The sequence below is a fragment of the Crocodylus siamensis genome, chromosome 4, assembly GCF_052110815.1.
Source record: "Crocodylus siamensis isolate JL-2025a chromosome 4, ASM5211081v1, whole genome shotgun sequence".
NCBI lineage: Eukaryota > Metazoa > Chordata > Crocodylia > Crocodylidae > Crocodylus > Crocodylus siamensis.
The window spans coordinates 239421561-239434283 of record NC_143398.1 but is presented as its reverse complement, the minus strand read 5'-3'; the positions used below and the strand labels follow the sequence as shown (position 1 = coordinate 239434283).

The 12723-nt window shown below is 50.4% G+C and overlaps 1 protein-coding gene across 2 annotated transcripts in view; it reads right to left on the bottom strand.

Moving 5' to 3' along the window:
* The window catches only part of SEMA5B (semaphorin 5B), a 351344-nt gene that overhangs the window by 15865 nt on the left and 322756 nt on the right, over nt 1-12723 (bottom strand). For both annotated transcript variants that reach the window (XM_090045998.1, XM_090045999.1), the window contains exon 22: nt 10623-10828. In XM_090045998.1, the coding sequence (XP_089902124.1) occupies nt 10623-10828 (206 nt within the window). The remainder of the gene's footprint in view (nt 1-10622; nt 10829-12723) is intronic.

Below are 12723 nucleotides of genomic sequence, written 5' to 3'. Positions count from 1 at the left end.
CAAGGTCCTGAAGCAGAAGCTTAACTTTAAGCTTGAGGTGTATTGTTACTTTTAAGCAGCAAGAGTAACAAGTCTGGAGCTAGGCACATGCTTAAAGCGTTCAGGATCTTGCTGAACAGACCCCAAATCCAATGGGAGTCCTTCCACTGCCCTCGATGAGTCCCCTCCCCATCTCCTCTCTGCAGCGTTGGTGGTTTGCTGCTGTAGCTCTCACCATGGACGGGTACAAAACAGGTGCCAATTCCTGCCCCGGTAACCTGACCCCACATTATGTCGGCAGGCTGAGGATGCTCAAAAAGTCACACATGCCGTGGCTGTTCCTGCTTCAGCCACGCTGTGCTGACGCACACCAGTGGTTCCTAGTGACAGCCACAGGCAGTGGTCTGCAGCTGGTCCACTGATCACACCCATCCCACATCCTTTACATGGCTTGCAGTGAAATGCTGGGGAGGGCACACACGGTGGTCCAGAAAAAGATATCAGGGCTGGTACTAGTCCAAAAAGTTTGGGCACACCAGACACAGGCCACCTCCTCCCCTGCTCGGCGATGTGTCTGGGTGGCCACCCACTTCCTCTGCCCTTACAACACACTGCAGAGACATACCTACGGGTCTGTCCAGCCCGGGAAAGCTTTCCTGCCTTGGCGTAGCTCCACTGCTGCAAGCAGCTTTGATGCACATGCGCCGCGTCACTGCGTGTGTGGGGCCGCCCCCGAGCTTGTTCTCAGGGCGTACGCTCCATCCAGAGCTTGCAGGTTTGCCTGTTCCCCTGTTTAGCATTAGTGAGGATGCGCAGGCAGCACAAATCCTCATCTCCACTGTCACCTCCCCACCTCCGCTGCATTACCTGGGCGAGCCGCGTGGAAAGCTGCCAGCCCCAAATATGCTGCCACGGTGCATTCTGACCGAGGCTTGCAAAACCGTCATTACACCGGTCCCAAAAGAGAAAATGCAGTATAGACAGGGCCTAGTTTGCCATCTGCTACCTCCCCCCGGCCTCTTAATGCCTTACTGCTTTCCATGTACCTCCCTCCCATCAAATAGCCGCCTTCCGATTACTTCCACCACCCCTGCTGTGGTGCGCTTTCCTCCCCCGGGCCGACTCTCACCTTGTGATGCCCTCTCCACATCGCTAACCTCCCCGGGTCCTTATCCGGCGTCTCTTTCTCTTGACACCTCCCATTTCAGTGCCTTCCGCTCGTTCGATTAACGAGCTGATCGCACCTTCTCCGAGACCATTAATAAAGATGTTATCTAAAGCTAAACTTCAAACCAGTGCCCCACAAGACCCCTCCCTGCACCGCAGCATGTTGCCATTAATCACTGCTTGAAGCTTACGGCCCCTCAGCCGGTTTTCAATCTCCCTTGTCTGTGTCAATTTGAGCGCGCTCGCTGAAGAAAATGTTGTAAGCAAGCGCTTTGATAGCGCGCGGGGGGGAATGGAGCGGTGCCAATTTACAGGAGAGGAGGATCTCACCCTGCAAGGGACGTCCCTGCTGCATTCCCTTCAGCCGCCGAGCCTGCAACTCAATTCAAGGAGTGATCAAGTTTGATTTTCTCCTCATCAGCAGCCGAGTCCCGGGCGAGCTGTCAGTTCCGCCCAAGCACCCTTCGTTTCAGCGGAGCAGTTGATACGGCGCCTCTCCCAAAAATTAATTCAAATAGGCCCTCGTACGCACCCCGACACGGACTGGCCCCCGTGGGTACGCGGAGGTGTTACGGCCGGGCCCATTCATCGCGCCTGGTCTCGTCCTGGACGGTGGTCCCGACTCAGCCGAGGGCTTCCATCCAGGACTCGAGCCCTCACTTTGCCGAACGGGGATGGATTTAAGCACGTACTGAAGGGTGAAAATATGCTTTGTGAAACAGAGGCCCTACAGAGATGCACTCTTGCCCCCACACCTAGGAGGCCTCACCCACCTGGAATTAGGACAACCGTGAATCCAACTTCGTTAGCTCAGCGGCGACTGAACGAGCCAGGCAGGGACGGCGTTCTCTCGGCTTGTCCCTTTAATGCTTTGCCCCGCATCTGCATGCAGCAGCCCTGGGGTTTTGCCTATGATGCCCGTGAATTTTCATAAGCAAACACCCGGTGTTGGGGCTGCCCCCGAGCTTGTTCTCAGGGCGTGCGCTCCATCCAGAGCTTGCAGGTTTGCCTGTTCCCCTGTTTAGCATTAGTGAGGATGCGCAGGCAGCACAAATCCTTCCTGGGGACTCCCCCCATACAGAAGATCCCCGGCGGGGGGAGAGAGGGGCCCACAAGGCAAACTCAAGGTCAAACCCACTTGGGACAGGAAACTGGAGGGGAGGAGATGGAGAGGGCGCCACACTCCAGCTATCGTGCGGTAGCCCACCCGCAGCCACCCTGAGTGTGCCCAGGCTGCCCTCTCTGAGCTGGATCGAATGCCTGATACCTGGCCCTGAGTACGACCCCTCATTCGTAGAAGTGGCATCCCTAATCATCCAGGCTTATGATGCCTGTGATTATCACGACAGTCACGGGGGCTTTCAGCAATCTGGAGTCATAATTGAGTCTCCCTCCAAATGCATCTAAAGGCTTGTGCTTTCTCTGGTATTTACTGCTCCCCTAATATATTCCCAAAGCCCTTCTCATTTCCCCAACACCCTTGGATTCACTCTCTGCCCTCGTGATTGCCCTTACGACTCCTGCAAAGCGCTACCCAATTCTCGCTGCGTTATACAGACTCCAGGGGCAGTCCTGACTTTGCAGCTAGGACCGTGCTCTTCACTTCTGCTTCATGGCAGCAGCGAGGGAAGGACACCTTCCTTCTGTAGTGGCACAGGTAGCGGAGCCAAGGAAAAGTTAGTTTTGGCTTTTGGGGTCGTTTGAAGGGTGGGGACATAGCTGAGCAGCTCTGATCCTGGCCTGGAGAAGGCCAATGGAATAAGCACCCGATACCCAGCTCGGTATTGATATTCCTCTCTCATCCCTGAAGGGACCCGGCTCCTGGCTTTCACTTGGTTTTGGACTGCAGAAACAGAATTGAGCGATTCTTCTGTTGTAAAAGACTCAAAAAAAACAGAGCAGAATGTTTCTGACATTGCAGATTCCTATTTGAAATCTTGTAAATCATTTGCAGGGGCTTGCACAGCAAATATTGTGCCTTCAAAGGCTCTTGCGGCACCCTAGGGCTCCAGGGCACTCTGGTTGAGAATCAGGGGCATAGGGGGTATCTGCTGCTTTCCCAGACCTGAGGAAGGGCACCGTGTACTGCAGCCCAAAGCTTGTTTAACACCTCTCCCAATTGCACAGCCGGTCCAATACAAGATATTCCCAAACACGTTTTGCTCATAGAATCTTTCCTTGGGCTATCCTAAACATGACTACCAACACAACGAAAGGTTTACACAGCATTTGAAGTGACTGGACCAGGTTGTCATCTGGTAGAGCAAGGGACTGCACCTAAGGTCATGCTCACAAGCCAATCCTCCCCGCAGCCCTGACATTGCAAAGGTCAAGGACGCGAGAAAACCCGGCAGGGTGAGAAGGAACCAGCCAAGCTCACGGCAAGGTGGAGGAGCAATCCTGACAACTGCAAGGGCCAGGGCAGGACGAACTCATGGGATCCCTGCGGCGCAACGGGCAAGCGCCGCCTGTGAGATAACGGAGGGCCTGCATCACGAGCCACAAGAGTGGAAACCAAATGCCGTGGTGAGCAGTTGCTTAACATTGCAAGGGGGTGTTTTACTCCTGCGAGCTGGACCGACGAAATGGGCAACCCCAAACTGGCCGTTTTCACCACTGTCGAAGGATTTCTCCATGAACCCGAGGCCTATGAAACAGCCCCTGGACTCTGTGCTGCCTTCGGGGAATGACGCCTCTCTCAGAGACAAGAGCAAACGAGCACATAACAGGCAGGTACGCTCCACTGCTCAGTTTGACTGGACCCAAAGAAACCAAAGGGGAGGGGAGGGGAGGAGAGGGGGCGAAGATACTAATAGACTTTGACTGAGCCACGCTGCTTAATCCTTTTTCCCCGTCAGTAAGCTTTCTTCCTTCCCTTCCCGAGCAGGCATTATGGAAATCAAGAGTCCCCCGAAGCGATATTTGCAACTGCTGGATCGTACGATGAAGGGCACAACGCTGCTCTGCCAATACAACCCCCTGCCCCTGCTATTCTTTTCCAAATAATACTATACTCATGGCAAGTGCTAAAAATATGTACTCTGCCATTCAAGCAGTTAATGCTCTTAAATGCCACTTTGTTCAGGGGAAACAGTCTTTGTTAAACATGAAATTCACTGGGAACAAAATTTATGTTTCAATCTGATTTACTGTATCTTTTTTTTGTTCCAGCTGATTACATCAGCTAAATCTCTCGCTAAAAAGCTACACAGCCAGGGCGAATGCTAAAGGGAAACCGTGGATAACTTTCTTGATTGGGTTGTGTTTCATCAGCTGTTGACTATTAGCCTGAACTTTATAGCCCATTCATGGGGCTCAAATGATGCACAGTCTAGGGGGTCATTGAAATTAAGGCAAGCTTAAAGCATGATACGGCTGCATGTGCCGGGTTCACGTGGGAATAAATGGGTTTGCTGAGTTTAGGTGAAGTAGCAGCGTATTAAGTGATAGGAGACTGCAGCCTTGAGTTTTGAGAGAGAGAGAGAGAAAAACAAATACCCACAGAGACCAAGAGTGATTAAGACAAATGCTTCTCTGGGTGGGCTTGAAAGCACTTAAAGCTCATTTAAACTTGAGCCACCGGCTGCTTCCCTGCTTTAAAAAAGAGGCCTGATTTTCAGTAGCAGTAAAAATGAGCAGGCCCTTGAGGAAGAGATTTTAAAACCGAGACAGCCCTCGATATCCCTCCAAGCTCTCTCCCGTATCCCACGGTGGGAGGCTGCACCAATGTCCAGGACTGGCGATTCCTCAAGATGGATCACGCTGCAGAAAGGCAGGTGCCCCAGCTCAAAGTCTCCAGGCTGATATTTCATTGCTGCAAATTACTCAGAGATTTCTAATCAACCATAATAGTGTCTGGCATATTTTGCAGGGGCTGTCTTCCCCTCACTGGCTTTTGGGGACCCCAGCGGTGCTGTCTACACTTGTTGAACAGTATTTATTTTAGGGATTTTCTCAACATATATGGATCCCAAGGGCTTTAATGGATTTTTTTTCCATTGATGAGCAATTTCCAATGGCCGTGGTTTGCATTCAGTAGTCTGATTTTGTTTGGGCCGCTCTGATATCCCCAGACTTCTCCAAGCTCATTTGTAGTAGGCTGCTGTCTTCTTCTAAACTCAAGGCACCAGGGGAGCTATTAAACATTTACAGGTTTCTTCCCTTCAGTACAAGCCGAGTCCGGAAATCCTCACTCAGTTTTTCACTTTATCCCATCCCATGTAAATCGCTTGTTGTAGTTAACAGACATTTCCCCATGAGCAACGACGGCAGGATTCAACCCTTAATTTGCAAAGGATACTGGTAGGGGCAGACAGAAGATGGACACTGGAAGCCTTCTTGCCTGAGGTGTTGCTACAGAGAGAGAAGCTTCATTGTGTAAAATCTATGACGAGGACCTCAAAATTAACCTTTGAGCTCCATTACGAACCGTTATGTCAGTGCTAGCCAGCTAAGAAGCAAATGTGCGGCGACCAGAGTAACTGAACCTGAAACCTGTGGGATAAGAACTGGATTCAAAACCCTACAAACACATGTGAATCTTTTGGCTGACTTCAGTAGGATTTAAATTTGGCTGGACGTGCAGATGCCTCTCCCAGGCACCTCTGAAACAGAGATCATGAGCAGGACATTCAAAACTTAGGTCTCTTTATTAATCAAGGATTCAGGACTAGGAAAAGGTTCACCCTGAGCCTTCAGTCCAGGTGCAGCTGCTCCCAGGGCTCCTCCTTGGAAGAGCTCAGCCCCGACCCTGGGTCCTCCTGCTTCAAATCCCAGATATCTCCCTCCGCTTTCATCCACCATTGGGCTAAAGTGGGAGTCACTGGGAGCATCTACACATTCATTAATGTGCCGTAATTATGGAGCATTGCTAATCACAGGTACTAACATAATGCACAGTAATTAGTGCTGATGCATGCTTTTTAAGTAACACTAATGCACAGTAGACATATTCTACAGTACACTAGCGCATTAGCACGGTTTTTTCATGCCGCACTAATGCGCAGGAGAAGTCGTCCACAGCAGCGGTTCCCAAACTCGGACAGATTGCGCACCAGCAATTTAAAATGCCACCTTGAGTACCACCAGCAAATTTTCCAGTTCAACCTTAAGTACCGCCAGCTCATTTTTGTCATATAAAATAATGATAATAAATCTGTTAATGCGTGCCACTGACAGGTTGTCTGCGAACCACCGGTGGCGCCCGGGCCACAGACTGGGAACCGCTGGTCTAGTGCACTGTTAGCGTCTCGTGTAGACATGCCCCCCGAGCAACGCTTGAGAGGAAGCCACGTCCCTCGTAGGTTTGCTCTCCCCACTTCTAGTCTGTATTTAACTAATCAGCCTGGCGGCTGTGAAGCTGTTCTAGGTTCTGTAACCCAACCTGCCAAAAGGGAAAGAAGAGCTAATTTTTAGTTCATTAGGCTCTTGTACGGCAAAGTCCTTGATTCCGTCAAAAGTACGGCATGAACTTTCACCAATCAACGAAACATGGAGTGCTTACCAGATGACCCCAAAGGTCCCTCCCTATAATTTATGAATAACAAAAGCAAAATCAACCTGTTGCTGAAAAATGCATATGGATGAAATCTTTTCAAGCATCACAGCCAAAATATCTAATAAGAGAAGTCCCAGTATCCCTGATAAAGCAAGACGGAGAAAGGCAGTAGAAAAAAATAAAGCATTCTTCAACAAAACACTGCCCTGGCAAGTTATCAACTGCACAATCAGTAGGTCACCGTCATCTATGATATTTGCATCTGATCTGAATTGTGGTGTTGCACTTGACTGTCCGACAAGGCCTGTACCAGCTAACACTTCCTTCGTTAAATCTGCCTTCATATAAAATTCACCTTGAATTACAATTCTACATTCAGTGCTGTATATCTGAGTGTAACTCTGTCAAACTTTCTGCTGCGCTCACCTGCTGGTTGGGGAGTAGAGCTATTTCAAGATGAAAATGAAATAATGATGGTTGCAGAAGTCCTAGCAGTATCAAAGAAGGTGGGAAATAATAGAGCTGGGCCTATTCGTTGTCTTGTGTTAGCACCCCATCAATATGCATTATTGGTTGCTTTCACTGCAAAGCAGCCTACTGATCATACAGCTCCTTAATCTTGGATTTCATTAAGGCTTACACACATGCACACTCTTTTAAGTCTAGTGAGACCCCCCCCAGAAAACCAAAATGGGAATTTTCTTAGCATTTTTTTTAACTGAAACCTTGGGATTCTGATATTTCCAATGTTTGCATTGTGCTTCATATATGTAAATCTTGCAACGAGAGGCTGACGCAGCCAAAACCCTGGAAGACTCACATTATTCAGGTGAGCATTAGCCATTCTGTCAGGGGTGCCAAACTTCCAGCCTGCTGGCCACATCTGGCTTGAGGGTCATCTGGCTTGTAGGGATCCTCTCTGGCCAGATGACTGGCCTCTAGATCCGAGCAACAGTGCTTCTCGCCGCAGCTGTGCTGGTGCTGCTGCGGCCAGCCCCCAAGGAGACACTGCTGCCCCTGCTACTGAATGTCCACTTTCTGCTCACCCTTTGCCATGCAAGTCAGTGGTGAGGCCATGACCAGTGCTAGAATTAGCCCCACATACTGCGGGCTGGATCCAAGAGTCGTCGCGGCTCTGCACTTGGGACCTAAAACCACAAGAAGCTACATGGTCTGGATCATTTGAGTTTAACAACACAGCTTTGGGATTATAAGGAGGTTTCACTTACTATATGTAGGCAGATATGGTCAACACAAGGCCATGGGGCCTTTTATTTGAGAATCCTGCCATCTCTAGCCCATATGTTTTTAAACTTTAAAAAAACAAAACTACCTGTTTTTTTTTTAACGAGAGCGAGCAAAACTCTCCAGTCGAAACAAACCTCAGAAGGGAGACCTGAGCCAGGAAAACGTCTCTGCTTCTCCCTGCAAAAAATCTGTCGGCGACTCCCAACCACACCATGAATCGCACCCTTTGCTGTGTGCGCCCTTAATGCGCACGTGCCCTCTCTCAACTGCGCCAGTACCTAACGCACACTGCCGCTGACGCACGTGTAGTATTAAGTCCAAGGTTGTTGCCACTACTAGGAGTTTCAATTAAAAATGTTTTATATGCAAGAAAAATATAAGGAGGTCGTGTTTTACAGAAGGAGTGGTGAGTAGGGGAGGAAAGACATCACTTGCTGTGCAGGCTTCACGCCACCTTGAAGTCCACTCAAACTTTTGGCGCAGTATCTTCTCGCATCTGTCTTAACAGAGGCCCCTTTCAGCCTAAAGTCTTAGTCCTGTTCTTCCTTTGTGTACATCAGTTATTCCCTAGATAATCCCTCCCTCGTCCTTTCCTCCTCCTACCGGGGTCCCTCCTTTCTGGAAACCACCTTACTTGCCCTGCTTGCACTGCCTCTGCTTGGCTATCCCCCACTTTAAGGAAAATGCTCTGCACTGGGTAATCCAAAACCTAGTCTAATGAACAGGCAGGCCCTCTATGCAACATCTCGAGAGAAAGCAATACCCTAACAGCTGTGTTGCTTTTACTGCATGCTACCGCAAGCACTGGATCCATCAAAAACCCAGGTCCTTTTCTGATACCTCACCAGCCAGCTCTTTGCCCTGTTCAGCTATGCTTCACTTCCTTATTACTCCCACTCAGCGACATCCCTCCACACATTCACATTTCATCATGCATTTGCCTAATTGATTGGGATTATTCTGGAAACACCTGCCTTTCTAAAGCTTAACCCCTCCCACCCACTATTTTCGTCTCACCTTCAAGCAGCTCACCTAGAGCTGTGGAAATAATTATGAAAACCGTCAGACAGAGCCCTGCACGGACTCACATCCTGCACGTGTCCAAGAAATTCCCACTTCTACTCCCGTCCCTCTGCTTGCTGCCCAGGCTCAAGGCCGGTCCTGCAAAACCTTTACTCACACAAGGAGGCCTTACCTGCCTGAGTAGCCCTCTTGATTTGACCAGGTTTACTCCCACACTCGACAGAATGACCCATGGGTTAGGAGTTGTCTGGATGAAGTCCCCCCGTCCTCTACAGGTCTCAATAATTTATTATCTACCCCCTATTTTGAGCGTAGAGAACAATCCATCCTGGGAAGCTCGGTGGCAAAGCTTTCTGAAAACCCAGATATGTCTGTTGCTCCTCTCCTATCTAGATCAATATTTATTTAATTTGAAAAAGGAATCCAATTTGTGTGACATGATTTACTTTCCACAAATCCATGCCGACTCCCATTAGTATGCTGCAGCCTTATTAAGCTGCATGCAACTGTATCGTTAAACTGTCAGGAAATACATTTTTGAGGCTGCCTTTAGAAGCAGACAGCAGGAAACTCTGAGCTGAGGCCAGCAGTGCCCTGAAAAGAGGCGCTCAGTGCTGGCGAGGGCCAAGACCACAGCTGCCGGCAGGGTCTGCAAAGAGTCAGGCTCCTTCTTGACGTTCGTCTTTAAAAACATCAGGATGGGAGGATGGGAGTTGTCCTTTTCCAACTCCCTGGTGCCCCACTATTACCCTTCATGTTTGCATTGGGATAATGGCCAAAAGCCTCCATGAGGACTGGGGTCTTGTGCCAAACGCTGCGAGAATATGGAAGCAGAAATGGCCCCACACAACTAACAGCCTATGCGCCCTAACCCTGCGCTGGGCTTCAAGCAGAGTCCGGGGGGCTTGACATGGGAGCTGCTGGTACGTCTGCCTGCACGGCGCGTAATGCAGGGTTGTGGCTCAAACAGGCCAGACAGATGAGCAGGAGTAGGCACGTGCAAGCAACAGGTCCGTGATAGTTAGCTATCCTGGGGCAACCAAAAGAGGGTTTGCTTAACCCCACAAACCATCCTCCCTTCCCCAGTGCCCGAAAAGCAACCAGCTTCCAGCATGACGACCCCCATCCCTCCCCCCCCAGCCACCAGCTCTCCTGGCCCGTAATGTATAGATCGCCCAGAGATGCCCCCCCTCCACCTGCAAGGCTCATTCGCCAACTGTTTCAGTGCAGTCTCCAGCGCCCTAACCCGCACCCTTGCTGGGGCCATGGCTAACGATGCATCGGAGATGCCGAGAGAGCTGGGGACTGTCACCCTCGTCTCCTTGAGAGTCCTGAATGCCGGACTCTCCTCCCTTTGCGCGCACCGAGTAGTCTCGCCCATCCCAGCACAGCTGCCTGCACAGTGAAGTGCTGCCCAACGTAGGGGGGCAGAATCGGGCCCTTCACTTTGCTGCCCTGCAAAGGGCCCCAGCGACTCCTTCCTCTGGTCCAGTCCCCGGGTGCACTGAAAGCCTTTCACGTTGCTTTCCCGCTCCTCCGGTTCTGCGCATCGGACCCTAACGGTGCCTCTGAGCGCTGCTCGTCCCGGTTCCTCCGAGGACAGGTGTATACAGCTAACACACATGCACGTATCTGCTCAATTTACACCAGGGGATGAAAACAGAGGTGCGCGGCCACATCCAGGGTGCCGGCACGGCAAGCCGCCTACCTTGAACTCCATGGGGGTGTACTTCTCGTTCTTGGGGGTCGTGTTGCCTTTGTAATGGAGATGGTTGGGAGTGGTCGGGTGGATAACAGTCGACTCCTGGGACTGCCTCTGACAGCGCTGACAGTACACGTAGATCACAAATGTCAGGAGACTAGAGCCAAAGAAGCAGGAGACCCCAGTGGCAATCAGATGGATGAGACTAAAACCTGCAAAGGAAATGACAAGCGATGCTATTTTTAAGGAACAGCCTTTCTCCCTCGCCTGACAAGACCACAGGTGCACATCACAGCTATGACATCTCGGGCTCAACATTAATAAGCTGTTGAATCTGGAGTCTTAACATCAGCTGACATAATCTCCTCGCAAAAACTGGCCTCCCCGGCGCATGAAGTTTAATGGGTTCATACACTGCTTTTTTCCCCCCCTGTCTTTCCTCTCTCTCCATCTATTGGTACTGAAGCCAAACATTATGTTAAGCTGACAGCGAAAGAAATAAGGCATTCCCACAATACATATTAATGGGCTCCAAAGCACATGTGTGTCATGGAAATCAGGGAGTAGAAAAACCAAGTGTCTCTCTAAGGGTAGAAGAAAAACAAAAGTCCTGTGTGTTGGATACTCAGAAATACCGAAGGGGGGAAATGGGGTAGGCAGGGGCACAACTTCTCCTCTCCTAGCTTGTAACTTCTCCGGGTGCTCAATGTCGTTTTCGGGGGCTCGAAGGGTGCATTTGCACTGAACTGCTCCGTACTATTCCCGAGCGCCGCTCACGGACCTGCGAGTAGGTGTGTTGGACAGGTGAAGGGCATAGGAAAAATGACAGAGAAGGAAGGGGCGGGGAGGAAAAACCAGCAGGAAGAGAGCTGCCCCAAATCCTGTCGAATCACATTCCTGCACAAGTTGCGAAGCTGGAGCTCGCCCCGGCGAGGCAGCGTGAGAGCCATCTGGAGGGATCTCGGGCGCTCCAAACCCTTCCAAAGCCGTGTGCTACCTCCTGGAAAGAGGTAATGGGAAGCTGCCAGGGAAAGCAGCAGGCACTGCGTGGCAGGTGGCTGCGGAGGCGAAACGAGGAAGCCAAATAATAAATACTAGGCGAGAGTCATTCGTCATCCCCGCTTCACCCCAGAAAGCCCTTTGCTGCCAGGGTGTAATCACACCACCCACTGCTCTCCACCTTCGCCAACAGGAGCAGCGGTGCCCGAACAGCAACTCGAGTCGAGCGCGTCATCCGCGCCAGCCGACGTAGGCGTGGATCCCGAAGGAGACTTGCGCAGTGCCTGGTTGTAACCCTGTCCTGTCCTGTCCTCCTCTTCAGCTGAGGGCACTTTCCCAGTCTGGCTTCTGCTTTGTGACTTTCCAAAAGGAGGACAGTACGGGGTACGGCTGCTGTCAGGAAGCATCGCACCCCGGCGTCCTCGCCCTGGAGGCCCGCTAGTGATGCTCGCAGAGAGAATATTTAGGTAGCCCCAAAAATACAAAGGATTTCTTTGCAGCTTCACACCACGCATGGAGAAAGCGAAGGGACTGCTTCTTCGGCGGTGCTGAATGGTGCTCTTCCTTGTTCTTCCTTGCCCACCAACAACCAGAGACATCTTCCTTTTGGGCCAACATGCTTGTCGTATAGCTTTCCAAGCAGTAATTTTATTGCTCTCCTCTACCATTTACAGAAAAAAGTCTGCTGTGTTTAATAGGGCTGAAACCAATAGAGTTGTACAAAAACTTAACAGGTTTCAATCAAACTTGCACCGAGACAGATACAGAATTTAGTGGACTGATAATCTGCAGTTATTTTTTAACCACCCTAGAAAAGTCTATTGGAAGGGTGTAATTTTCTGTTACACTTTAGAGGAAAAACAGGCCAAAATTGTATAATTTCCTATTCAATTTTACAGGACTTTTCCAAAGGAACAGTTCCCTCCTAAAAAGCCTACCGTTGCCTAACTCCTACGGCTCATCACTACTTCATGACAGCAGAAACAAAGTGAATTCACTTCTGCGTCCACACTATGCAGCTGCGTCTGCGTCATAAGAAAACCAATTATGGTTGCACTATGAGGTGCAGCGCAGTCTCTTTTCCATTTAACTCTGGTCCTTGGAAGAG